Here is a 26,768-nt window from a genome sequence, read left to right as displayed (position 1 = left end):
GGAAATACATTACTGATATATTTTGAAGTTAGAGGCAATGGATGGAATCAGAGAAAGAGAGAAGTCAAGTATAAGACCTAGGATTTGGACTTGGGCAGTTGGAAGGATGGAGTTGCCGTTTACTGAAATGGAGAAGGAATATCAGGAGTTTTACTTTGGAAACTTGAACTGCGTTTAGATATCCAAGTGGAATGTTAAATTGGCAGTTACATATATGCATCTGCAGTTCAGAGAAGTCTGAGCTAGAGATAGTATTTTTTAGAGTCATCAACATCTTAATGGAATTCCATGACAATTGATGAGATCACCAAAGCATTTACTAGGATGACTATTTATTTATTGGTATTACTGCCCCTGCCTCCTTTCTCACCTGCTTTCAAAGAGGTAGGTAGTTTCTAGTAACTATTCCCTCTGCTCACTCACAAAGGGTGGAAGGGGTCCCACTGAATCAGAAACCTGACCTACACGGGAAGTACCATTAGTTGGCCATCCTCAAATTTTGCCATGGTATAAACATGGGAGTGAATTTTCCCAAGTACCTCCTTGCTGGAAACTGTTTGCACTGGAGGTAAGTGTGAAAGGGGAGGTTGTGGGAAATGATGGGGTAAGGGCTTCCTAAACCTTTCCCCAACTTCAGAAATGGCTTGATTCTGAGGAAGGGAGAAGGTTCAGGCTGGTTCTTATTTCCCTGAACCAGCCCTAAATTTGACCTGCTTTCCTCAAACTGGGAGTCAGACATCCCTTTTCTCTTCTGTTTTTCTGCTGCAGAAATTCCCAACATTCCCATTTTGTGGGCTCCAGAAAGGGGTAAGCGAAGACTTCAATCCCAGCCAATCATTTTCAGATTAATAATTTTTAGTGTTTTGGTTTCTTTTATCATCATAAAAAATGCTTGGACCCATATTTCCCATCTGTTTAATTTCCTTGTGGATTGTTATGTATCTGTTCTAGGGTCAGTCTGTATCCCTGGGCAGTAGAATTCAGATCCATTTGCTATTTCCATTTGTGTGCTGTTCTCTTGTGGATTTTCATATGCAGTTTATCAATGACTGTTTCCTAGATGGAAGACACCCAATTCAGGGGACTGCTTCACTCTCAATCTCATCTTTTCCTGAATGGTGTTTTGTTCCCCTGCTGATAGCTTTTCACTGTGCTACCCAACTGCTTCTGAGGATCTGCCGTTGCTTCTTTGCTGTTCTGTCTTCCTGCTTTGACTGCCTTTGATTTTTGTCTCTATTTTTTTACCCTATTTTACTCATCTGCCGAATGATTTGCATTCTTCATTCTTTGGTGCTTTGTCCATCAGCAAATGCCCTGGTACTGCCATATCCTTCAGCTATTTTAGCATTTTAGACTGCCCAGCGTTGTCTATCTCCTCTCCTACCATTCTCCTGTTCCATGGCCTTTCAAGTGCTATGCCATCTGCCTGCCTGATCTGGCTCTGCCCAATCTCTGCCTGTAAGATTATAAGTAGGTTCAGATTGTTTAGCACTTCTGCTACCTATCTCCACTTGCCTTGTGCCACCAAGTTGGACTGCTGAATGAGTTTGCTTCACTAATGTCTCCTCTACCTATTTGCTGCACATGGCTGCCCCATTAATTAACTTAAGACACTGCATTCATCTCCTGTGTACTCAGCCTTGTAACTTACTGATTGGCCCACATTGTCTCCTTTATACTTCTCTGCATCTGATAAATTGGTGGCCTTGTTCCTCTGTTGTCTTGTAACCCTGATCAGATTTTATTTGCAAGAAAACTATCAACCTATGTATTGTCCAAACACCTCTTAAATAGGAAAATGCCTTGCTATCTCACAGTCCAGTCCAGTTTACTCCTAAACTGACTTTTAAACTCACTGCTACGCATCCGTTCTGCTTTTTTGTAGAACTCCACATTCTTCCTTTATTTAGGAATGGATTTTTTTCAAAATCATTTATCATCTCTGCTTCGGTTGCTTTTTCACATCATATATTATGTACTTCTATTCCTTCTGTATGGGATATTTCAATAATTTTCCATATACTAAATTTATTTCTTAATTTATTTTCCCTGATGTTTCAAGGGCTTCATGAGGACGAGTTACTCCTATTGATTTTATCTTTTTTAGTAAAACTAGAAGAATTTTTTGAAACTTAAAAGCATCATCTCTAAAACTAATAAATTTAGTTATCTTATAATTCTTTATAGTTAAGATTAAAGTGGCTTTCTACTCTGCTCTAGTTTTTCCTTTGAGAGTATCATTTCTCAGCTGCCCCATAATTTATGTAATTATCAGTTCTTTAGAGATCCTTTTGATAAATTTCTCTCTCCCTCCTTATAGACTGTCTTTTCTTATGTTTGGATAAACTTTTAAAATTGACATTTTTCCATTATTTGCTAAGTACTTGGCATCTAAAAAGAACTTGGAATACAAAGTTATTTGAAAGGCAAGGTTCAAATGAAGATAATGGGACTGAGATGAGGCAACCAGGTTGTGTTTAGAAGAGCCAGCAATAGGAATAGGAATGCCTTTCAATTCAGTGATCCTCAATCCTGGATACCTATAGAGATTTTTCTAAAAAGATTCCTGGCCCCAATCCCCAGAGATTCTGATTCAGTAGGTTAGGATCTGGTTTAGGTAGGCAATGTGTGTATGCATGTGTATGTCTTAATCCACTAGTAAAACACAGTGTGAGTTAAATTGAACTCTGTATCACAGTGTCCTAGACCTTATAAGAATTACAAAAGTTGGAAAGAATTGATCCTTGTCTTCTAGGAATTTAAAACTGGAATAGATAATTATGCAATAATAATGGATTTAAGAAAGAAGACTTTCAAAACATTAGGTAATAATGTTTTCACTTGTTAACTCACAATGTTTGGGTGATTTTATATACTGTATCTAGCTTTTCTCAGCCAAGGTTCCTCATCTAACCTGTCGAATACAGAAAATGATTTGAGTGACTGTCTTATCAATTCTCCCAAGGATGGTACATAAACTACTACTATGCTGTATGCACAGGAGAGAAGTTAATTCATTACATTCAATAATTCTCTCAGAACCTATTAAAAAAGGCTTGCTTCTGTGCCGTGTAGTCTGTTAGGCGTATGTGACACAAAGATAAGACCTTGTTCTCCAGGAGCTTGTATCCCAAGGAAGGGAAGAAGACATTTAACAAAAAATGCATTTCTAATATGATTCACAAAATTTTATTTTCTTCTAATTCTTCAGGGAAAATGTTCAAAGTCAGAGTCAGAGTGATTGTATAGTATAAGGAAATGCTTTCACCTCTTCTAAGCATCATTGATTCAGGAATAAGACTATCTTCTATATTCATGCCTCATCACAGTTGAAGGATTCTGGTAATAGTGTAGAAGTCAAAAAGAATTTCTTTAATTTTAACACCTAGAGCATTCAGTGACAGATTAGTGATCTCATTTGTAGCATTACCTAAAACCAAAGTTACTAGTTTTATAGTGGAAGAATAGAGAATAGCTAGAGGTAAATAGATAACAAATGTTCAGGAGGTTGGTTCTTGAGTGTAATTGCAAGCACAATGAAGGCTTTTCCCCCCGAGTACAGCTATATACTAATATTGGAAATGTTTGGGAATTTAATTTATTCTCACTATCAACTAAAGCTCACTTGAATTCCTGGGTGTCATAAGGTTCAGTCGTATTTATTAGTTTTTATTGTGGATTTGATTAGTCCTTTGAACTAGGAATTTATTTGTCCTCCCTATATTGATGTGTGCCTTCAAACTTGAGAGCAGTTAGCATCATTCCTATTGCTCACTACTTCATACTTATTCCTTTAAAGGAGTCTCTTTAAAGTACAGCACTTAAGACAAGTTTTAATAACCTGTTTTTACTCCCTTCTCCTGATGTTCTGCTCAAGTTATTTAACAGCACAGCTATGGGAAGATCAAAGTTCTCATGTCAGGAAAGAAGCACTAAAATAGAAATTACATCCAGATTTAACTTGTCTTCTTAAGAATAATGAATAGTTTTAAAAAATTTACTTCACCTGTATTCATTCTGAAAACATTTTTAATGCAAAAAGATTATGCAGATATTTTAAAGTATAAGACCTGTGATAAAGGGAAATATAAGAGTAACACCATTTTATTCAACTTTTTTTATTAATAATAAATATACTTTTTCTTGTGATCTCTGAAATTATATTTTTATTTTGAGGAAAACTAAATTGAAAATACAGTTGTGTAACATGTTCTTTTTTGTGAAAATTAACCTGAAAAGGCAGTATTTCTATCACACCCTTATTAGGCTTCAAGTCCTTTTTATATTTAATAACAAGAAAATTCTCTAAGTTTCCTTGCATTCAGGAGATTCTTTGTAGGCAACTACTCCAAACAAATAAGTTTTCTTCTAGTTTTTCTTTTTCTCTTTTCCCTTTCTCTCCTGAAGAACGGTAGAAACATATTCAGGACCTTGCAAAGGAAGATGTAGTTTCTTTACATGAACATTTTGTGGAGGTATTTTCACTTTGATTTTGAATATAGACAGTGACAATAGTAGGCACTAATAGCCAATCTCTATATCCACTAATCTCCTTTCTCTCCTTTGCCCTCCTACCATCAAGTATTTCAGTGTTGCTGGTAAAAACTAACGCATTACCCCTGCGGCACAAGAGGTCCAGGGAGTGAGAGAGATCATTGAGGGACAGTTACCTCAGATATAGAAACTATTTGGTACAAAGTTCCTTTATGTATATTTAACAGTCTATCAAAATCAATACCTGAGAAGTTCGCTAGTTAGATATTTGGATGTTTATAAAATACAAACCACTCCTAGACATTTTGTATTTATCTCTGAATGCTCTTCAGATTTCTAATAGTATTTAGTACTTATGAAGAAATAGAGATTATTTTCTATTCATATCAGCAGCATAAAAACATCTCAGATGTTCAGGAATCAATTTTTTTTGGTTTGTTCTTAGCCATCTTACAGTAGTAGATGTGTATTTACTTTGCACTTAGAGGTAATAATCCTATTATAGAGATCTTAAGCAAATAGTCTGAAAGGAAATATCTCTTATATGTTAAATTATTTTCTCATTCTCAACTCAATGCCTTCTGGTCAAAATTAAGATCGCTCTTTTGAGGGGGGTAAAAGACAAAACCTTTTTAGATATCTTGCTTGTCATTATGGTTAGTTACTAAAAAATTAAACTTAAGACCATCTGCAGAAAGCTCCTATTTTATTAACAAGAAAATCTGTCTTCAAATTTCCATACTTCCTGGGTAGTGTTAGCATATTAAGATCATAGCATTTTGTGCTCAATAAGAACAGAAAATGGTGACCTTTTTATTGTGACATGGTATTAAAGATGAAGCAAAATGAAGTAAATAAAAACCACCGCTAATCTTGACACATAATTATTAGCTAGGACTAATTGATTAATTTGTGCAATTGGGAACTGGTCATCTTCACTTAGATTTCTTAATAACATCATCCCAATTGTTACCATAGCTACTAAAATTTATTGTGCACTTATGTCTGCCAGGCATTATGATAAGCACTTTATATAATATCTTATTTAATCCTCACCACAAACATACACAACAGGTACCACTTTACAGTAGGAAAATTAGATTGAGAAAGATTAAATCATTAAGGAAGTTGGTCACAGAGCTAGTAGAAAGTAATAGAACTAGAATTTGAACTCGGTAGTCTTGACTCCAGAGTCTTGCTCTTAACCACTCTCCTTTGATGTAAATTAAACTTCTTTCCATTTAGTAACCATGCTGCATAAATAAAAAAGGATTTGTCAATTACTGCAGAGTATAAACAAGAAGAATTTGAACTAGGTAGTCTTGACTCCAGAGCCTTGCTCTTAACCACTCTCCTTTTCATATAAATTAAGCTTTTTTCCATTTAGTAACCGTTCTACAGAAAAAAAAAGATTTGTTAGTTACTGCAGAGTATAAACAAGCTATAAGTAATTTAATTTCCCTGTCGTTAATCATTTAGGTTCTTATTTTCTGTCATCAACATTCTCTTTATATAAATTGTCATATACATCTCTGATTATCACTTTAGATATATTTCCTTCAAATAGAATAACTGAGTCAAAATTAGGTCTCATAATACATACTGCCAAATTGCCCTCCAGAATATATGTACAAATTTTGTATTCATACTATCAGTTTATGAGAGTGTACATCTATTATTATTTTTAATCTTACCAATTTGATAGATGAAAATTGTATGCCTTTATTGGCCTATTGTAGACTAATAATGAAATTAAGCACTTGTATTCAGTTCTGTTTCTTCTTTTATAAACTGCCTGTTTTCTTTGTTCAGTTTTCTTTTGGCTCAGTAGCTTGTTCTTAAAGACTGATTCTAATTACAAAGAAAAGTTTAAGGAATTGCTTGTCAGGAAATAATTTTGGCAGTCAGATTTATATTTTAACTATATCATTTTGACACATAAATACAAACCAGTTTATTTTCTCTTTTCTCAAACTCCATTAACATAATAGTACTCAATTATTTCATTACTCACCCTCTTACATCAGAGGTCAAACTCAAAACACATCCTGAATCAAATGCTTGCAGTTAATAAAATACAAACACATTATTTTCTAGCAAGCTATTTATGCCCTTTATGAGTTTTTTTTCTCATGGCTGATGTGCAATAATTTATCTTCTAACTGTTCTTATGGAATGTTCATATTAAATATTTTATGAATAGAAAATTATTGAACCTTAATATTTTATTATTAATGGTCCATTTATAGATACAAACCTTGGAAAATAATTTATAATTAGGATATTGAATTACACATAGCTGCTGTTAGCATCATTTTTAAAAATCCCAAATATGCAATCCTATTTACACGGTTATTTTGCTTGGAAAACTCATTTTCCTACATAGGAATTCCAGAGGAAACAGTATTCTAGCATGTAATTAATGTGAATTACATTTGATATATCCAGCCATTTAAAGCATTTTATAAACTTTTTCTGACAGATAGAGCTTAACTTTCCCTTCAGTGTTCGAAAGAGTCTGTTTTCTTAGCTACCCCTCACATGCAAACCATTCCATGCCCAAGTCTTTTGGTAAGTGAATTGTTTAATGCTTGGCTTGTATTTTTCTGCAGAAACATTTATTTATGTAAGTGAGTCTCAACAAGGGGCAGCTTTGGTCCCCAGGGGACATTTGGCAATGCCTGGTGACATTTTTGGTTGTCACAACTGGAGGGATGCTACTGACATCGGGTGAGTAGAGGCCAGGGATGCTGCTAAATATCCTGCAAGGCACTGGACAGCCCCTACAAAAAAAAGAATGTTCTGGACCAAAATGTTAAAAGTTACGATATTGAGAAATTCTCAATTTACATAATATTATTGAGTCCTCAGTAACTGCCAGGCACTGTCCTGGGGGCTGGGGACACATAGATAGAAAGTTATGATCTTAGCACTCAGAGAAGTTACATTATCATTGGGAAATGAGAAGAACTGGATAAATAAAATATAACATGATCGTCAATATAGTAGTGGTCCATACGTGATATTTTAGGAGCAAGATAAAGTTCGCCTGAAGCACTTAGGAAATTTTCAAAGAAGTGATACTAGAACTGTTGTTGTTGTTGTTGTTGTTGTTCTTATTGTTTACTTTTTACTTAAATTTATAAAAAGTGCACAGTTATTATAGTTACAGCTTAAGGGATTTTCAAAAAATGAACATGACCATGTAACTAACATCCAGATCAAGCAACCAAAATATTATCAGTGTCCCAGAAGACCTTCTTGTGCCCTCTTTTGATCACAGCCCAATTCTCAAGAGTAACTACTGTTGTGACTTTTGGCATCATAGATTATTTTTGTTTTGTATTAAACTTTATATAAATGAAATCATATGTAATCTATTGTGTCTGGATTCTTTTGTTCAACATTGTGTTTATAAAATTGATTCATATTTTTGCATGTAGTTGTTTGTTCATTCTCATTACCATACACTAGTTCATTGTATGAATATGCCAATATTTATTAATCTACTATAAAGAATTTATTAATTCTACTGTAAAGGCACAATGGCTGAAATCGTAAGTCTGCCAATAGGTGGGTCTAGCTGCAGAATAGATTTTGAGGGAGAAGTGGCAAGAGAGACCCTAAAGAGGTAGGTAGGGTCGTGATGGAGTCTCTGTGTGTCATATAAAAGGCATTTGGATTTTTTGTATTTGGAAATGAAGGGTTTTTTTTTATGGTTTTCTTTGTGAGGAGGATTCACCCTGAGCTAACATCTGTTGCCAATCTTCTTTTTTTCGCTTGAGGAAGATTAACCCTGACCTAACATCTGTGCCAGTCTTCCTCTACTTTGTATGTGGGATGCCTCCACAGCGTGGTTGATGAGGGAAGTAGGTCTGCATACTGGATCTGAAACTGCGAACCCTGGGCTGCTGAAGCAGAGCGCGCAGAACTTTAACCTCGGCCACTGGGTCGGCCCCAGGAAATGAAGATTTTTTGAAAGATGTTAAACAGCAATGAATTTAATGAGATTTGTGTTTTAGAAAGACCACTTTGACAGCAGAATAGAGAATAGGTTGAATAGGAGTAAACTTGGCTACATGCCATTCAGGAGGTTATTGGAATATTCAAACAAAAGATGCTGAGAACCTAAATGCAGCTGAGGGTACAAAGGGATAAGTGATTCCCCCAGGATAGAATTAATAGCACTTATTGACTAACTGGGAGTGGAGATTGCAGAGGATAGTTTCCTGAGCCAACCTTCAAAGACCTATGTGTGTTACTGAAATACAGAATGTGTGCAGTGAAGAAAATAATAGAATTTGATGTTAGTAATTAAAATTGAATTCAAAATAACATCCAAATTTATCTTACTGTTTTGACTTGTAGAAAAACAGATTTCATTTGTTGAAAATGAATAAATTGTTGGGAATCTTTATGGAGAATCTGTAAGGGAAATTGGTAACGGTCTAGATTAAAGTTAATGGTGTTGGCTCTTTATTTACATTCTAATTTAGAACTTAGGGCTTCCTTTTGTTGTTTCAGAATTTCGCTATTTTTATTTTTCACTAAATTTATACATTTAGTCATGAATAAGGCAGTTTTGGGGTCCGGAAGAAAAAATGAGAGAAGGTGTGTGTGTGTGCGCGCGCTAAAAGCAAGAGTTGAGAGAGGAAAGTAAGAAAGGGGTTAAAATGTTGCATCTCTGTGAATAAGAAGGAAATTGTCTGAAGTGGAATTAATAGAGTTCCCAGCTGTTATCTCTAGGTGGGAAGATTACTGTGTTTTGATTTTGTTTGTGTATACATCCCTAAAGAGAATATAGACAGTGAGTCAGAAAGTTCCCCATAGTCACCAGGCAATGGGATCACTTCAAAGATGTATTGATTGCTGTCTGAAACTGTAAGTAAGCTAATTGTCTCTTTGTGACCTGGAGAATGGGTGCGGTTAGCTTTTGATAACAGAGTAGTATGTGTCAATGTTTTTGAAGATGAGAAACTCTGACTTGAATTTTTTTTAGGTTGTAAACTCTTTATTTATAGATATGATTATTCACCTAGAAACCCCAAAAGAATCAATTGAAAAAGTATTAGAATCAAGAAGAGCCCAAAAGTATTTTATTTTATAAAAATATATATTATTAATATTACTTAAATTAGAAACAATCCACTAGAAAACATAATGGAAAAAGGTCTCATGTGTAATAGCAGAATAAAGGAAACTTCATAATACCTAAGAATAAACTTAAGAAATTTGCCAGACCTGAATAAAGAAAACTTTATTAAAAGACATAAAATATAGCTTGAAGTCATATCATATTTTTTTAGATGCAAATATTTTTGTGAAATTGTCAGTTTACCTAAAATTGATTGATAAGTATGATATGATCCCCAGTGGATTTTCGAGGAGAATGTACTAAGTTGATTCTAAACATCATTTTAAAAGAACAAATGTATGAAAATAGCTAGTGATTTTTCTTTTAAGTAAAACAATGACAAGGCTTTATTCAATCAGATGTAAAAACATAAGCCACAGTGATTAAAATACTTGGTATATTACAGAAAAATAAACTCAGACATAAATGCGACCAAATGATATTTCATTAACATACCTCTGTATAAAACTGAAATGTAACCTATAGTAAATGTGATGCTTCAAGACATTGGAGGAAAGAAGGATCATTCAATAAAAGATGTTGAGAAAATTGGCTCTCCATTTTGGTGGAGAAGATTGATCAACACATGAACTACAGATGAATTAAAATATTTAAACATTAAAAACTGAAAGTTTATGTTTTAAAACTTGAGATTATTTTTATGATCTCTAGGTAAGAGAAAACTTTCTAGGTGAGACACGAAACCAAGAAAATATAATAGAAATATTGATAGAACCCCCTATATAAGCATTTAAAATCTCTTAATGGAAGTGTCAGCTAAGCAAAAATTGTTACAAATGTCAAACTTTAAAAATTAATATTTTCAATAGATTTAACTGCCACTGATTTAATATTTTCAGTATATAAAGCTTTCTAATAATTCAGTAGGAAGAACATGGCCACCAATAGAGAATAGCAGGCAAAGGATATATTCCAGCAATTGGTAAGGGGAAAGAAGCAAGTTGCTTTTAAATAAATACTCATTATAACTGTTAAGAAATGTAAATTTTAAAAATATTCTGTTGCTTTGCACACATCAGTTAAATAACAATTTAAAACTGAGATTACCTAGGATTGTCAAGGTTTGAGTGAAAAGAACATTGTTGTTTGGAGCACAAAATGGTACCCTCTTTCTGTAGGGCAGTCTGCAATGTGTCAAAAACGTCAATGTACTGATATAAAAGACATCTATTTTATAGGGGAATAAAGCAGCTTACAAATAGTGTATTGCCTGGAATGATTCTCACCCAAAAAATACCATGAGTTGGAGATTAGAGCGCCAGGGAGCAGGAGCCAGAACTGTAGAAAGCCAGGATTTAGGAGAAGGAGATGCCCTGAGGACAGATGTCTGTAGCAGCACTGCAGCGTTACTTACCCTTGGACAAGCAGCAATGTGGAAAGTTCAGCCTGGGATTCCCTGAGACCATGAGAGCTTTATGGGAGGCTGAAGTGGTACCAGGCAGTGGTGCCCTCTCATTAAAGGTAGAAGCAGAAATAAATTTTGTCCAAAGCAAATTTTCCTCATTTAGGTCAGCCATACTCCAACAGATTAAGATCAAGTAATGAATGTACTACCAAAACTCACCAAAGCATATCAAACTGTCCCTGGCAAGCCAGGATGTATGGTTAACCTGCCTATGATGCAAGGTCCAAGGGACCGGCCTGGTGGCGCAGCAGTTAAGTGCTTAAGCAGTTAAGATACAGAGAATTGATAGTTCCTAAGATCTTAGATGCTTCAAACCTAGTAATTATGCTTGACTTTATTTACTAATATTTAAATAAAATAATTGTATTTCAAAACTGAATTAAATATGTAAGTATTATTTTCTCTTCCTGTATGCAGTGCTTTCAGTTTTTTACCTCTACGTGCCTCCTCACTTGGATGTTTTAGGGAGAAATTTTTTTAAATCTTGTGTCACATAATAAAAACTATTTTTTTAAATTTGAGTTCATAATACTTTACATCATTGTGAAATTTCAGTTGTACATTATTTCTTGTCTGTCACCACATAGGTGCTCCCCTTCACCCCCTGTGCCAACCCCCCAACCCCCTTCCCCTAGTAACCACTGAACTGTTTTGTTTGTCCATGTGCTTGTTTATATTCCACATATGATTGAAATCATCTGATGTTTGTCTTTCTCAGTGTGGCTTATTTCGCTAAGCATAATTCCCTCCAGGTGTTTCCATGTTGTTGCAAATAGGATGAATTTGTCTTTTTTTTTTTTTCTGGCTGAGTAGTATTCCATTGTGTAAATATACCACATCTTCTTTATCCAATCGTCAGTTGATGGGCACTTGAATAGTTTCCATGTCTTGGCTATTGTGAATAGTGCTGCAGTGAACATAGGGGTATGTATGTTACTTTGGATTGTTGATTTCAAGTTGTTTGGGTAGATACCCAGTAGTGGGATAGCTGGGTCATAAGGTAGTTCTATTTTTAGTTTTTTGAGGAATCTCCGTGCTGTTTTCCATAGTTGCTGCACCAGTTTGCATTCCTACCAACAGTGTATGAGGTTTCCCTTCTGTCCAACATTTGTTATTTTTAGTCTTAGTGATTATAGCCATTTTAACAGGTGTAAAGTGGTATCTTAGTGTAAATTTGATTTGCATTTCCCTGATGATTAGTGATGAACATCTTTTCATGTGTTTATTGGCCATCTGTATATCTTCTTTGGAAAAATGTTCATATCCTCTGCCCATTTTTTGATCGGGCTGTTTGTTTTTTTGTTGTTCAATTGTGTGAGTTCCTTATATATTATGGAGATTAACCCCTTATCGGATATATGATTTGCAAAAATTTTCTCCCAGTTTGTGGGTTGTCTTTGGTTTTGATCCTAGTTTCTTTTGCCTTGCAGAAGCTCTTTTGTCTGATGAACCCCCACTTGTTTATTAATAAAAACAATATATTTTAATGTGAAAATAATATATTAAAAATTTTGCCTCTCACTTATAAGAATTTTACTGTTCCACTTAATTGAGAAACTTTGACCAATCTTGAGAGCAATTCATAGAATGATCTTAATATGCCAGGATTGAAAACTCACTCATTTTGGGGCCTTATGTCATAGTTATCTATAGTTTAACCAAAAGCAGGATCTTTTTATCTTTAAAGATTTATGCCTAGAATATATCACATTAGACTCAAAACATTGTAGTGTCTTGTATTGCTCTAAGGTAGCACCTAAGTAATTCTGAGGTTACTTTTCAGTTATGATAATGAGCCATATCATTTGTCCCTTGCTTTAAATAATCTTTACTGCTTTTAACAGACTATTTTGAATATCTATTAATTACTATTTATTTAACTTCCTGACATACCTATCTCAATGACACAGAACAATTCAGATTTACTTTCATTTTTGTAAATAACTTTAAGAGTAGACCTATATTTACCCTGATTGATTTAGGCCAGGTTTATTTTGTGTTGCTGGAAATGAATATATGTCATAATTTCCTTCTTTTTTTCTGATTCCTTCCGAGTTTAAACAACTGCTGTTTCTCTTTGATGTTTTCTTGTCATTGCTGCTGACTATCAGAGACAGGTCAGGAAGATTAAGGAAAATATTCTTTACATAGATCCATCATTACATAATATAAAAAGCTTTTTTTAAAAAACAGAATTTGCAAAAGTTATGGTATCTGAAAATTGTTCAGAGAAAATTACACAAAGTCTGATAGCTTCTGGGCAACTTTCGTTAATAAAAAAAAAAGAAGAAAAAAAACACTTCTCTGGACAACCAGGACCTGACAGAATCTAGTGTTGCCACTCTCCATATCCCCACCTATTTCTTTCTTTTCTCTCCTTTCCCTAGAGGAAACATGGTTTATTGTGTTTATTGTGTTTGGCAATATGGTTTGGTATTGAAGAAGTCTGCTTTTCCTGTTATAGTGTTGAGCAAAATGTCAGTTTCCATCTGCCCTACTTAGTGTTTCTGCTTTGGCCACCCGCTGCTCTTGGATACTTAATTTTTATTGTGTGAAGAGAAAACCTGAGTTAACTCTGTTCATAATTATTTTAATATAAAATAATATTGCCTGGTTACCAAATCTTTCAGGTTTGTTTTATAAACCTGAATTTTTTATATCCTTTTTTGGTTGATTCTTGTGATTTTGGTTTGGCTCTTGCATATCCTGAGCCGTGCTTAGGGGTATGATTTCTAGAGCATACCATTGGGCTGAAATGAACTTCAAAGGGGCACTGAAAGAGGAAATGTTATAAATGAGCAGTATCAGGAGTGTGTATGTTTGTGTGTGTTAGTCTTAGGGATGATCATTCCTATACATTCTGACTAGGTGACAGGATTTGTTTAGTGCCAGTAGATAGCAACCAACTTTTTCCTCCCTACTCCCACCAGCTGCCCTAATAAAGTCAACTATTCAGTTGCCTATAGCAGTAACCTGAAGAACTCAGTCCCAATCCTAGGACATGTGCACACACATACACACACACACATATATCATCCTCAGTTTTGTGAAGTGTAATCTGTTTTATCCAAGGATGGACTCTGTTTTGACTTCTTCTAAATCTCAGACTTGAAGGTGACATAGGCTGTATTTAATAACTACCTTATTCTCAGCACCATAATCTGGATGTTTTGAAAGAGTCTAGTATCTTCAGAGCTTAAATTACAAATCCTGGTTCTGAGATATCAGCCCAAATTTCCATACCAAAAATATATATATATGTGTGTGTGTGCCTGTAGTTGTATATATAAATATATATAAACTATGATTCCTTGGAAGAATCTCATAATTATAAAATAAAATGCTTTTTTAGCTTTCAAATTAGTGTATATAAGAAGTATTATTTAATTTTTTAAAGAATGTTTTATTTTTATGATCTTTTTTGTATTCTTACAGTTTTATCCTTTTTAGCGGCAAAGGAGAGCTGTACCTCTTTTCATAACAGTTTTTAAAAATTAGTCTTCTGATTATTAAGTCCATTGTTAAGAGATTTCTCTTCCAATGTAACAAATGTAAAGACTTTCTTTTATCTAACATGTCAATTTTATTTAATAAATAGTATTCTTCCTTTTATATTTCAGATTGTAACTTACTGAATTATTTTTTATCCATTCTTATGTTTGTAGAGACTTTCAAAGTAGATTTTTCCACTATAAAGTATAACAATGGTTGATTTTAAATGATTATGATAAGACCCTTGTTTAGTACGAGCAACAGAGCCTTAACTTGAATTGAGTGAAACATTCCCCTATTTTGTGTCATTCTGAGTCTTATTCCCGTTCTAACAAGAAAAAAGGCCTAGGCTGCTGTTGTTTTACAGCTTTAATTTTTAGTGTATGGCTGTTAATGGAAATTAAAAAATTGATGTAAACTTATTTGGTTTACCAATTTGAACAATTTTATTTACCAGAAGTAGTTATGGACACTTGCTTACATTTTTTTCATCTTTGCTTAGATACATAATTACACTGCTGTTTTCTGTTGGACTTGGGTGGAAGCTTAAATCCAGGAGATGTTGTTAGTTCCTTTTTCTTTGAAAGACATGTTCAGTCTTCTCACATCCTTTTCCTGATCTAGTTCAGAGGTTTTATGGCAGTGTCCAAGGCTATATTCCTTGTAATTGTTGTCTCCAAAGCTGCTGCTTCTTGATAAATCTTCATTAAATTTTCAAGATTGCTGCTAGCACCTGGAATTCTTCAAACATCTTCTAGTAATTCATACACGTTCAAAAACAGACATGCTAATAGCTTCTGTTCTGTACTGCTTCTGATAGAACTATTCAGTTTCACAGCTGCTTTGACTATAGTCCATAACAGCAACTTCTGCAGTATTAGGTACCTTTAGATTTGTGCTTTAATACGAATAATAGTACCTAACATTTGTTAAGCACTTGCTATGTGATAGGAATGATACTGATCATTTTATATGTTTTATTGCATTTAAGCAGAATACAAAGATCCTTCCTATGTTTGAATAGGGTGTAGTGCTTTATAACTGGGAAGCACATAATAATAGATTAATGGATTAGGTTCAGAATTGGAGTCTATAGGCCTGAGTTCCCTTCTGGAGTTTTCTGTTGATTTACTCTGTGGTTTTGGATTAGTCATTAGAACTTATTGGTGTGTCCATTTCTTCACTTACAGAAAGAGAAGTAATAAATGTCTCCTCTGTCTCATGTAATACAGAAATGTGTTAAGTATTTAATTAGAGAATGTCTATAGGTATTTTGTAAGAAAGTCACTGAAAATAAAAAGTTCTGATGTGAATATTTCTTCTATTGAATTATGTGGCTAAATAATAATATTCATGTTTAGCTCACCAATGTAGTGAATAAGAGAAATAAGAGCTTTTTCAGAGCATTGTAAATTTATGTAGTGTAAAATGTTATCAAACTAGCAGTATAAATATTGTGACATCTTTTTAGTTAACTAAAAATGCTTTCGAGTATTAGCACTTTAGTTTTATAAGAAAGGTAACAAATATCATTACCTTCTTTTTACAAATGGAAAACTGGGAGATAGATAAATTTCTGGAGGCATAGAACAAAAACTGATATTCATTCAGTATGTGAATAATGAAAAACAACATCTACTAGGTTATAGATGATGAATAAAAAGCCTGATCATAAAGTGAGAGGTTAGTAGCTTTAAAATCAATCTTTAGACAGTGAAAATTGTAGAGAGCAAGTTATTTAATTCAAGCTACAGCATGCCATATCCTCCAAATACTTATGTGTATGCATTCTCCTCTCATCTTTACTCTTGGAACTTCTACTTAGTTAAGCTTATATCAAGACAACAGAAATATTGAATTTGTTTGCTTTTAGGAAGTACTGTGCTCTTTTCCTCTTTCCCAGTTGGCCCCTAATTTTAAAACTGAGGATGGTATGAGATGATGAAAGGCAACACCTTATAATAATAATTAAAATAGAAAGGAGCTCTTTTTGGTTTTTTATCTCTTCTCATTCCACTTCCTTTACCTGACCTATCTCTTGTTCCTCTTTGTCTCCTGTGCCTCTTTTGGTGAGAATCTAGTTTTGGAGAAAGAGAATTTCAAACATGATAAGTACATGTTTCTAATGTGGCTACTTTCTAAAGAGATCACCAATGGGCATTATCATATCTCAGGGCAAAAGAGCAAAGTTTTAGATTTTCTAAAATCATTTGGCAGTGAGTCATTTGCAAATAGTACTTATACGCCTAAAGTAGGAGCTTTTTTCTTTTCTTTTCAATGAAGATGTTTAAGCACAGCCTAAAGTTGTGTTGTTATCTGAACATTAAAAACTTGCACTCCTTTAAGTAAACCAACTAGTTATGTGTGATCATTAATAAAATGAAAATCCAATGTATAGTTTTTTTAGTCAGCTGTTATGTTTCTGCTTATATTATATACTACTAACCACATTAAAAAACAAAGTAAAACTCCAGAGTAGCTGGAGTAAAGAGACTGGGTTATATAGTCACCAGTTCATTGACCAGACAGCAGCTTTTCAATACAATTTCAAATTGGTTCATCTTTCTTCAGATTTGAGAAACAGGATATTTTCCCATATCTATATATCAACTTTTGAGGAGCATAAATGAATAAAATTTTTTTCTATATAGCTTGAAAGACATATGTAACCAACACCCTACCATAAGGGAGAACTTTACTGTTTTTCACATAATGCCAAATGAAACAATGTATATTGCAGATATGAAAATGCTGATAATTCATAGAAATAGTGTTATTCTTTCACCTTTCCCTAGAACAAGATATAAAGTAGTACTGTTTATGTAAGTAGAATATGAAGATAAGTATTCTTGTGAAAAATATCTAATAAAAATAATTTGCTCATCTGAGTTCCTGATTTTTTGTTTGATAATTTGACAAATTAATATTTAGATAAAGGAGGAAAATAATGTGAAAAATAGCACACTATGTTAAGAGAAAAGTACTCACTGCTGTATACTCAAGTTGGATATTTAACAAGGGTTGGGATCTAAATGTTAGCAAACAGGGTGAGATTTTTCATAGTTAAAGTAACGCTTGGAAATCTTTCAGTCACCCGTACTATATTGTATGAAGACATATTCTCAGTAGCCCAACAACCAGTTTTTACTCTAACGTTGAAATAAATCCTTTTATTGAGCCAAATAAATTGGTTGGCTTGCTTTAGGGGTCATATTATACAAGAAATACTTAGCTTTAATCACTAGAACTTTACCTAGCATGGTGATATGCTAACTCAGTGACTCTTACGGGAACTGAGATGAACTGTGGAAATAGCAGACTCTTAACGGCATCTCATTTTCACTGCAAAGTACATGTTCATTGAGTGGAATGGAAGATGAAATTGCCTGCAGTACTTAAATTTTTACTCTTTTTTTCCTTGTTTTCTCTCTAAAATTGTACTCTGTCCTTTGATCTTTCATCATAATCAGATCTTATTTAAATATTGTACAACTCTAACTGAAAACCAAAATGGAGTATCTCCGTTTTGAAAAGCGTTCTGCTTCTTCCAGGAGTGAAAGAAGATGTAAATATTTAAGAAGGCTAAAACCCGAAGAAAAAGAAATGCATTATCAATAAGATCGTATCTCCCAAGTAAAACTGGGATAACTGCTTTCACTCCTTGGTTGCAGCTTCTCCTTTGTAGCAGTAGTCTTTAACCACTTAATCACACTGTTATGATACACTGATGTGTTCTGATTGGTTGAAAGATGTTTGCGACTAACATAAAATTAACAGAATCAGCAAATGAATGTTTTCAACTAATTAGAATAAATTCAAGGCTGCCCTTATAACAATGTGGCTCTCACTTTCATTTTGCTGTTTCTTAAATGAGAGGAGAAAGGAGTAGATTCATAGCTGGTGCTCCTTAAACATCTGTAGGAGTTAGTCTTGTATGTAAATTTTATGCATCATATGTAGTCCTCAAAAAAAAAATGTTAAAGATAGCTTCTCTGTACTACAGAATACATATAGGGGCATGCTCTGAATTATAAGTTTATTATAACCCTTTTTTAAAATGTAAAACAATATTAATGTGGTTGCCCTTTAAGGGACAGAGTCAGGGAAATCTAGTTGGCTGGCATTAAACTGCCTATTTTTACTAATTTATCTCCTAACTGGGTCCATATTTTGCTCTAATGAAGGATCCTCACATTTATTTCAATCTACTTTACAAAGTTGAACACAAGGTATCATGAAGATTAGATTAAGTGGTACATATTATCATTAATCTACCTCATTTCTTCCATGTGCAATGTGTTTTTCAAAGTGTGGTCTTTTGACCAGCATCACAAGCATAAGCTGGACACTTGTTAGAAATGCAAATTTTGAGGCCCCAACCAGATATTCTGAATCAAAATTTCTGCTCAGGGCCCAGCAATCGGTGTTTAACAAACCCTATAGGGGATTCTGATGCACACTGAAGTGTTAGAACCACTGCTCTAACCATATCCCACCTGGATAGCTTAGTACCCATTAGATGGTGTTTCACAGATAGTCTTTATTTAAGATTATCTAATCAGCGGAGGGCACTGCATCAATTGTTAGGAGGAAATTTTATTAAATCTACCTAGTCAAGTAACAAGCATGTAAATATTAATACACAAATTAGGCTCTGTTAATAAAAGTATGAGCACTATACTAAGTGATTTTTCACAATCACCATGCATATGAGGAACTTCTGCACATTTACATTTAGCTATTGTGTGTCCTGTACATATTTAAACATCATTGCCTGTTAAAGCAATAACATTTTTTTAAGGTCATTTTTCCTGTGAAGTTAAAAATGGACCTGGATTTTATTGACAAGTTCCCTGGGCTATAGAATCATTGTTTATGACACTCTTTTTTGCAACTTGAGCAGTCTTTGAAGCATCTTTCTGACTTTAATCTTCAAAGCTTCAAGGGTAAAAGAAAAAATCACGATAAGTGATTTTCCATAGGCGGTTACAACTTGCATAGTTTATAAAGTATTTGGAAGTTAAAGATCAAATGTCTTATTTAAAGAGAATAGGTAAATCCAATTAAACCTCATTATTTTGGACTCTGCCAGTTCAGAAAAGTTGTGTCTGAAGTAGGAATATAAATTTCTGTTGCTCAAGGAAAAAAAGAATTTGATAATCAAATTAATAATGTATGAAAAAGTGAGAAACAGAATTTTAGCTAATGAAGAAAAAATAGCTTCAAACTTTTAATAGCATCTTTTTGCCATTTTATTATGAATAGTCTATTGATAAAGAATGCTTGCTACCTACTCATTAACACTTTATCTGTATTGTACTAGAATATCTGATTAAAAGGAAAAACCTACATTTGTTAAAACCATTCTTCTGTTTGGATTTTCTAATAATTTAGACAGACAACTTTTCTTGTTTTATTCTAAATTAAGTTTTATTGTCTTGTTCTTTGCCTTCCACTTGTACCTCCCCATTTACAGTTTATAGATGTTTTCACCCAGCTCTTGCCCTCCCATCCATCTTCTAGTTCCTGCTTCATTTGGCTGCTTGTTCCCTTTAGATCCCACTATTTCAGGTTTCTGCTTCCTGCCCTCCCACTTTCCAATGGTCTTACATTTAGGTTCTCTCTCTTCTCTTTGCCCTCATCTTTGGTTCTCGACCACTGTATCTAGATTTGTTTTCTGGAGTTTTGAATTATTTCTGTTCTCTGTTATGATTAAAACTGCAAGGATGTAAGGAGAATTGGAAGGTAGCTGCATAGAGAGAATTGACATGTATTGAATACCTACTCTGTGCTAGGTGATTTATTTATATCATTTAGTTCTCATAAAATATAGGTATGTTTTGTTATTATCTCCATTTTATTCTTAAGTACATTGAAGCTCAGAGAGGTTAAATATTTTGTTCTAATTCATAGAATAACTAACTGACAAAGCCCGTTTCAAATTTATATTAGTTAACTTATTTATTCATTCTTTTATTCAACAAATATGTATTGAGTCTATATACTGTATGTTGGGCACTGTGTCGGTGGCTTAACCGATCTAGTCTTACTCTGCTGGACCTCAACTGTGTAGTGACGTTGTCTGACGTCACAGATGGTGGTTTTTCTGCTACACCAAACAGCTTGAGAGAAAGAGAAACTAAAAAGGAAACAGAAAAGCTCTGATGTTTTATGGAAGAGGTATATTTGATACAGATGTAAAAAAGACTGTGCATTATTTAGGAACACCCTATCGAAAAGATTGGTTTTTGTGTAGTCCTAGAGAGAGTCTGACAGCCTCCCCTGTCGTTCACTCCTGTCAGCACCAATGCCTTTCACTGGCATCATGAAAATATATATCTTTCTCTTATGTTCGAAAGTATACAAGATTTGTATCGATAGGCCCAAATTCTCTAGAAAGTCTTCAGAAAGAATTAACTGTCCTTCCTAAATTATGTCTAGAAAAAGATGATCTCTTTGTAAAGAATACATATATGCATTTATCTGTCCATCAACCATATATTTGTTAATATCCTAAAAAATATTTAATGTGGTTTACCCAAATGTATAAATACACCAGAACCTTTAATAAGATAAATGTTGAAAAATAGGGCAAAGAAAAATAAGATGGAATTAGGTTGTGTTCTCTAAGCAAGTGAAATGAGACATTCCAGATAGACCACTGTGGTCTGGCCAAATCCAATGGTATATTTTAGAGGATGTAGAAAGATTAATTTATATCTCTTTTAGGTAATTCTCATATATAATTTGTCAATTGAGTTTTTTATGTAGTAGGTGACAGTGAGTTTACACACTCTTATAAGTTTGTTTTATTCAATACTGCAACATCAGTGCCTTAGAATACTACCTAGCACATAGTAGATGCTTAATAAGTATTTATTGTATGGATGGATAAATGTTGTGCTTTCAAGTATCTTTTTAAGTGAAAGACTTCCTCTCAACTATCTGTTGATATTTTCTTCCTTTGTCCTTAAGTAAAGTGTGTTGTTATACTTTGGAGTACATCTCTATGCAGGCCCCCAAATTCATTAAGTGTTAAACATTGCTTGTGTGACATTTTCGAGCAGATAAATAAATGTTAACCCTATCCAAAGAGCTCTTTTAAGACTTTCTTGGTAACATCCCATGCTTGACTTTTAGGGCTCAAATATTTCAAGGTCCCTAAGAAGGAGTCGTAAATCTCAATACAGCAATTTATAACATGGTAATAGTGTTTCCTCTCAGGAGACTTCAAAATCATACCAGATAGATTGAATCTGGAAAATAAGGGATAGATTCTAGATAATGCTAGCTCCACAATTTTTAGCTATGTATTTAAGTAAAAGTAACCCCCAAATTTAGGAATTTAAGAATTTCCTTTTCTCCTGCGTGCTGGCCCTCTATTTTTAAAGCAGGTTTCATTGAAAAGCATTATGATAGTGCTAGTTTTCCTTTAAAATTTCTGCCATTGTTAAATAATTGCATTGTGCTGGGATTCAGTGGATCAGTAGATTATGTCAATTCTGGTAATCGTTTATTCTATATAATTATAAGGGATTAAATAACTAATTTATGTGCCTCTTAAAACTTTATTTATAACATCAACTGACGTCTAACATGTACTTGATGCATTTTAACTGCTTTGCTGATTCCTCAACCTAAATTTTGACCAAGGCTACAATCTTATTCAGAACTATCACTTTACTTCTAATGAAATATTTAAATATCCACCTTTCTCTATATTCCACCATAATTTACTTTTTATTTCGTTTGTCTTCTTATTTACTGGAAAAGTATTTTGCAATCTTTGTTTTTGTATTGCTCTCATTTATTATAACCTGCTGCATTTGTAGAAACAGAGGATTAGAAATGGATTAAGTCAGGTATTTCACTCCCAAAATTTAGCCTAAAACATATCTTTATCATCACAGTATGATAAATATGTACCTATTTTAATTGACTTTTAGAAATGAAAGTTTCCTATTTCCTTCATTAGCTTATCCAAGTTTAACCACACTTGTCTAAAAGAATGTCCTATCTTAAGACTTTCATTATAGAGGCCTGCCCGGTGGCGCAGCAGTTAAGTGCGCACATTCCGCTTTGGCAGCCTGGGGTTTGCCAGTTTGGATCCCAGGTGCGGACATGGCACCGCTTGGCAAGCCATGCTGTGGCAGGCATCCCACATATAAAGTAGAGAAAGATGGGCATGGATGTGAACTCAGGGCTAATCTTCCTCAAAAATAAAAAAATATAAACAATCAGATAATTTATATTGAAGATATGGAAGATGGTAAATCTAGAGTTTTTCTTCTGCCCAATAAATGGGGAAAATTGACTTGGTGAGTTCTTGAGTTCTTTTTAATTATATCATAAAACCATGGAGCTAGGAGAGATACAGAGAGATCTCAGGTTTCCAGGGACTAATTATTTCAAGAATAATAGACACAGAAAAATACCCAGATTTCTCACCCTATGAAAATCTGTCGAGCTTCTATAGCAACTGAAGTTGTATTTTAAAATTTAGGTTATTAGGCTAGATGAGACTTCTATCAAATACTTCTGAGTTGTAAGGGTAAGAAAGGTCTGCTAAGAAAGGTCTGCTAATATAAAGTTCCCTGGGTGTCCTGATCCTCACTCAGCTTTTATTCAGTGGTCCCAAAGAACTGTCTTGATGCCTTAAAAAAAAATGTTTGGAGAACTACAAAGTATGGTTTATAGAAAGCATGATTTATAGTTATTTTTAAGTTAATTTTACTACTCTGTATTCCTTCTTTTTGGCTAATTTCACTCAGTCTGCTATTTAATCTTTAATTACAGGCCACAAAAGAAGTAATAGAACGGGAAGCACCAGGGATGGCCCTGGCAATGCTGATGGGATCACTTAATGTTACACCTCTGGGCATGCTCTCTAGGTAAGAAAGTCACCAACATGTTGCAAAGAAAGTTAATTCCATATCTCTAATCACTACAGTAGACTGATAAACCTAAAGAACTTTAGTCATAACACTTAAGATTGCCCTCTTTGTATCCTAGAGTTAAGTCTTAATATCTTGTCTGGTTAAATCTTGGCCACAATTTTCTTCACGTTTTTTTTTTTTTTACATATTGTTTAAATTTTTAGAAAATATTATATTACTGCTAAAAGTTGTTAATCCCAACCCAGAGAAGAGTTCAGTTTATTAAGATGTAAAATTATTCTTTTTGTGATTATTTGTAATCATCAATTAATATGCATTAATTGTCATTAAATACTAATTTAATAAAACTGAACAGTAGAATTTTTAAAAATAAGTTCTCATAAGTTAGGAACATTTATTCCAATTTGTAAATAGGCATAATGATGTGTGGTCATGAAAAGAGCTCAATAATATATTATTAGTTTATTAAATTAATATATTTAAAACTATGCCTTTGTTGACATAAATGTTGACATCCATCTTCAAATCCATCTTCGAGCTGATGGTTTAGTTATTTATTTATTATTATTTTAGCAACTCTTAGATTAAAATCCCCTTTAATGAGGACAGCATATGTTATTTAAGTTAAAGACAGAAATATCAACTTAGTGAGAATCTGTTGATTTAATGACCGTTGATTACTAGACAGTTGATCTCAAAGCACCCTAAAAATACATAGCAAGTTTCTAATTGTAGGATTTAACAATAATTATTTATAACCATTTATTGATCTTGTGTGCGATATGAACATAAAAGTTAATATATCCATTTGATGCATGGAATATGAGTCACAGTGCCCTTTCTGTTACTTAGACTAAGTTTATAACCTATTAGTGGCAGCCACTTGAAGCACAGCTACAGGGAAATGTGAATGGGCCATTAGTTACTATATTTTCTTTGCTGTCACAAGTACTGTATTATAATATTTAATTTTAGTAAGAGCAAAAAGAAAATTAAAGTAGCATGATCGAGATTTTAAATTAAAAGCCCATGCTGGTCTTTAAGGAACTCACATTGAATCTTTTATGCTGTTGGTGTTCTTTATTATTAACCCTTATTTATGTCACCTAGACATAGGAGGTAAATGGTCACAACTGATCTCTTTTCTTCGTGGAATGAAGTAGTGGTCTTTGAACACAAAAGAACTGTTTCTTGGCATACAAGGAATATAGTCAAGAAAGAATTAAATGTCATCTCTTGTTAATTCTTTTATAATAAAAGTCTAATTCAACAAACAAAATAATGCTCTATTTGCCAGGCCCATATTAACTATTAGGGATACTAAGGATAGAAAGAAAAATCAGGCATGGTCCTCACCTTAAGGATCCCACAGTTTACCTGAAGAACTTATTCTTTGCAACTGTTAAGGTAACTCTAAATTGAATATAACTGTCTTGATCCAGCATGGAAATATCACTGTTGTCTTACTGAAAGATTTTTCTGGATTAATTTCTCCTCTACATTCTGAATCCACGTAATTACTGAGCCCTGGACTGTTGAGTGAGTGAAAAATTAATCAGCAGGAGCTTATTCTAAGTACTTTGGAATAGATCCATCATCTTTATCACAGCACGGTAACAGTTTCTTCTGGCTTTTCTTTGTGTTCATTACTAATTTAACTGAGAGTTTATTTACAAATTTGAAATAGAGATAGTAGTCTCCATGAGTTGTAGAAGAGGGAATTGTGGAATATTTCCTTGACTGTTCATTTTTTGTGCTTTTCAAAGCCATGATTAGATTGATGCTTCCTTTCTACAGCATTTTTACCTCATATGTACTTTGAGTTTTCTACATGCTTCTATTAAAGCACATACTATATTGTAATTATTTACTTACTTGTCTGTATTGCCTAATTTGTGTAAAATCCTTAAGAATGGGAGCTGTATCTTATTCATTTTTACATCCGTAGCCCCTAAAACAACTTCTGATACATAGTAAGTGCTCAAAAAATGGTTTTTTTATGGTTACTGTTGACAAATCAATGTTTCATCCTAGTTCTGATAGAATATTTTTCAAAGTAAAGTAATGCATCAAGTTGGTGCCTTGCCTTCCTATTTTTATCTCTAGACAGCAGCATTAAATAAAAACAATTTTTAATATCACTAAATTAATTTAAAATGGTTTTCATCTACTTGGTTAACTTAATATCCTCCAGTTTTCTTTGTACAAGTAAGTGGGAAGATAATATCAAGTAACAGTTAAGAGCATCATCTCTGAAGCCAGATTGCTTGAGTTCTATTCTGGCTCTACTACTTACTAGCTGCTTAGCTTGTTTTTTTGTTTGTTTTCTCATCTGTATAATGAGGATGTTAGTAGTATCAAACTTCTTGGATTGAGTTAGTCCATGCAATGTGCTTAGAACAACTGATTCATAAGAAATCTTATTTGAGTGTTGATTACTGTTGTTGTGTTGTTATTGTTTGAAAGTTCTAGTTCTTACAGCAGTACTGCTGGCAAAACCTTCTAATAGCTTTCCTTCGTCTGCAAATGTCTTTATCTTACCTTCATTCCTGAAGGATATTTTCACTAAATACAGAATTCTGGATTGACAGTTTTTTTCTTTCAGCACTTTAGAAAAAAATGTTATTCCATTGTCTTCTGGCTTCATGATTCCTTGGAGAAATCCACAGTTATTTGAATTGCTGTTCCCTTATGTGTAATGTATGGTTTTTCTCTGGATGCTTTGAAGATATTTTGATTCTTATGTGTCTGGGTGTAGTTTTCTTTGAGTTTATCCTTTTGGGTTCAGAGAGCTTCTTTAATCTGTAAATTTATGTCTTTAATCAAATTTAGGAAGTTTTCAGCTATTAACTTTTCAAATTCTTTTTTCTGCACCAATCTCATTCTCCTCTCCTGCTAAGACTTGTGTGACACGATTTTTACATGTTTTGATAATGTCTCACAGGTCCCTAAGGCTCACTTTTCTTAATCATGTTTTTCTCTCTATACTTCACCTCAGGTTGTTTCTGTTGATCTAGGTTCAAGTTCACAGACTTTTTCCTCTTTCATCTCCATTGTGCCTTTGAGCCTATGCAGTGTGTTTTTAAATTTTGGATAACGTATTTTTTCAGTTCTAAAATTTCTATTTGACTGTTTTTTATAGCTTTATTCTAAGAACTTTTATCTTTGCATGTATTTCAAAAATGTTGACCTTTGTGTCATGGACAATGGTCATAATAGCTGCTGGAAATTATTTTTCCAACAATTTCAATATCTGGCTCACCTTGGAATTGACATCTGTTGATTTTCTTTTCCTGTGAGAAGTGGTCAGATTTTCCTGGTTCTT

At 33.6% G+C, this 26,768-nt stretch overlaps 1 protein-coding gene across 4 annotated transcripts in view; it reads left to right on the top strand.

Moving 5' to 3' along the window:
• Positions 1-26,768, top strand: part of LOC124233758 (gephyrin) — a 574,265-nt gene that overhangs the window by 274,597 nt on the left and 272,900 nt on the right. For all 4 annotated transcript variants that reach the window (XM_046650942.1, XM_046650941.1, XM_046650940.1 and 1 more), the window contains exon 5: positions 23,343-23,437. In XM_046650942.1, coding sequence (XP_046506898.1) covers positions 23,343-23,437 — 95 coding nt within the window. The remainder of the gene's footprint in view (positions 1-23,342; positions 23,438-26,768) is intronic.

The sequence above is a fragment of the Equus quagga genome, unplaced genomic scaffold (genome assembly GCF_021613505.1).
Source record: "Equus quagga isolate Etosha38 unplaced genomic scaffold, UCLA_HA_Equagga_1.0 220_RagTag, whole genome shotgun sequence".
Lineage (NCBI taxonomy): Eukaryota > Metazoa > Chordata > Mammalia > Perissodactyla > Equidae > Equus > Equus quagga.
Note: the sequence above shows the minus strand (reverse complement) of the source record. Positions and strands in the feature narration are given on the sequence as shown.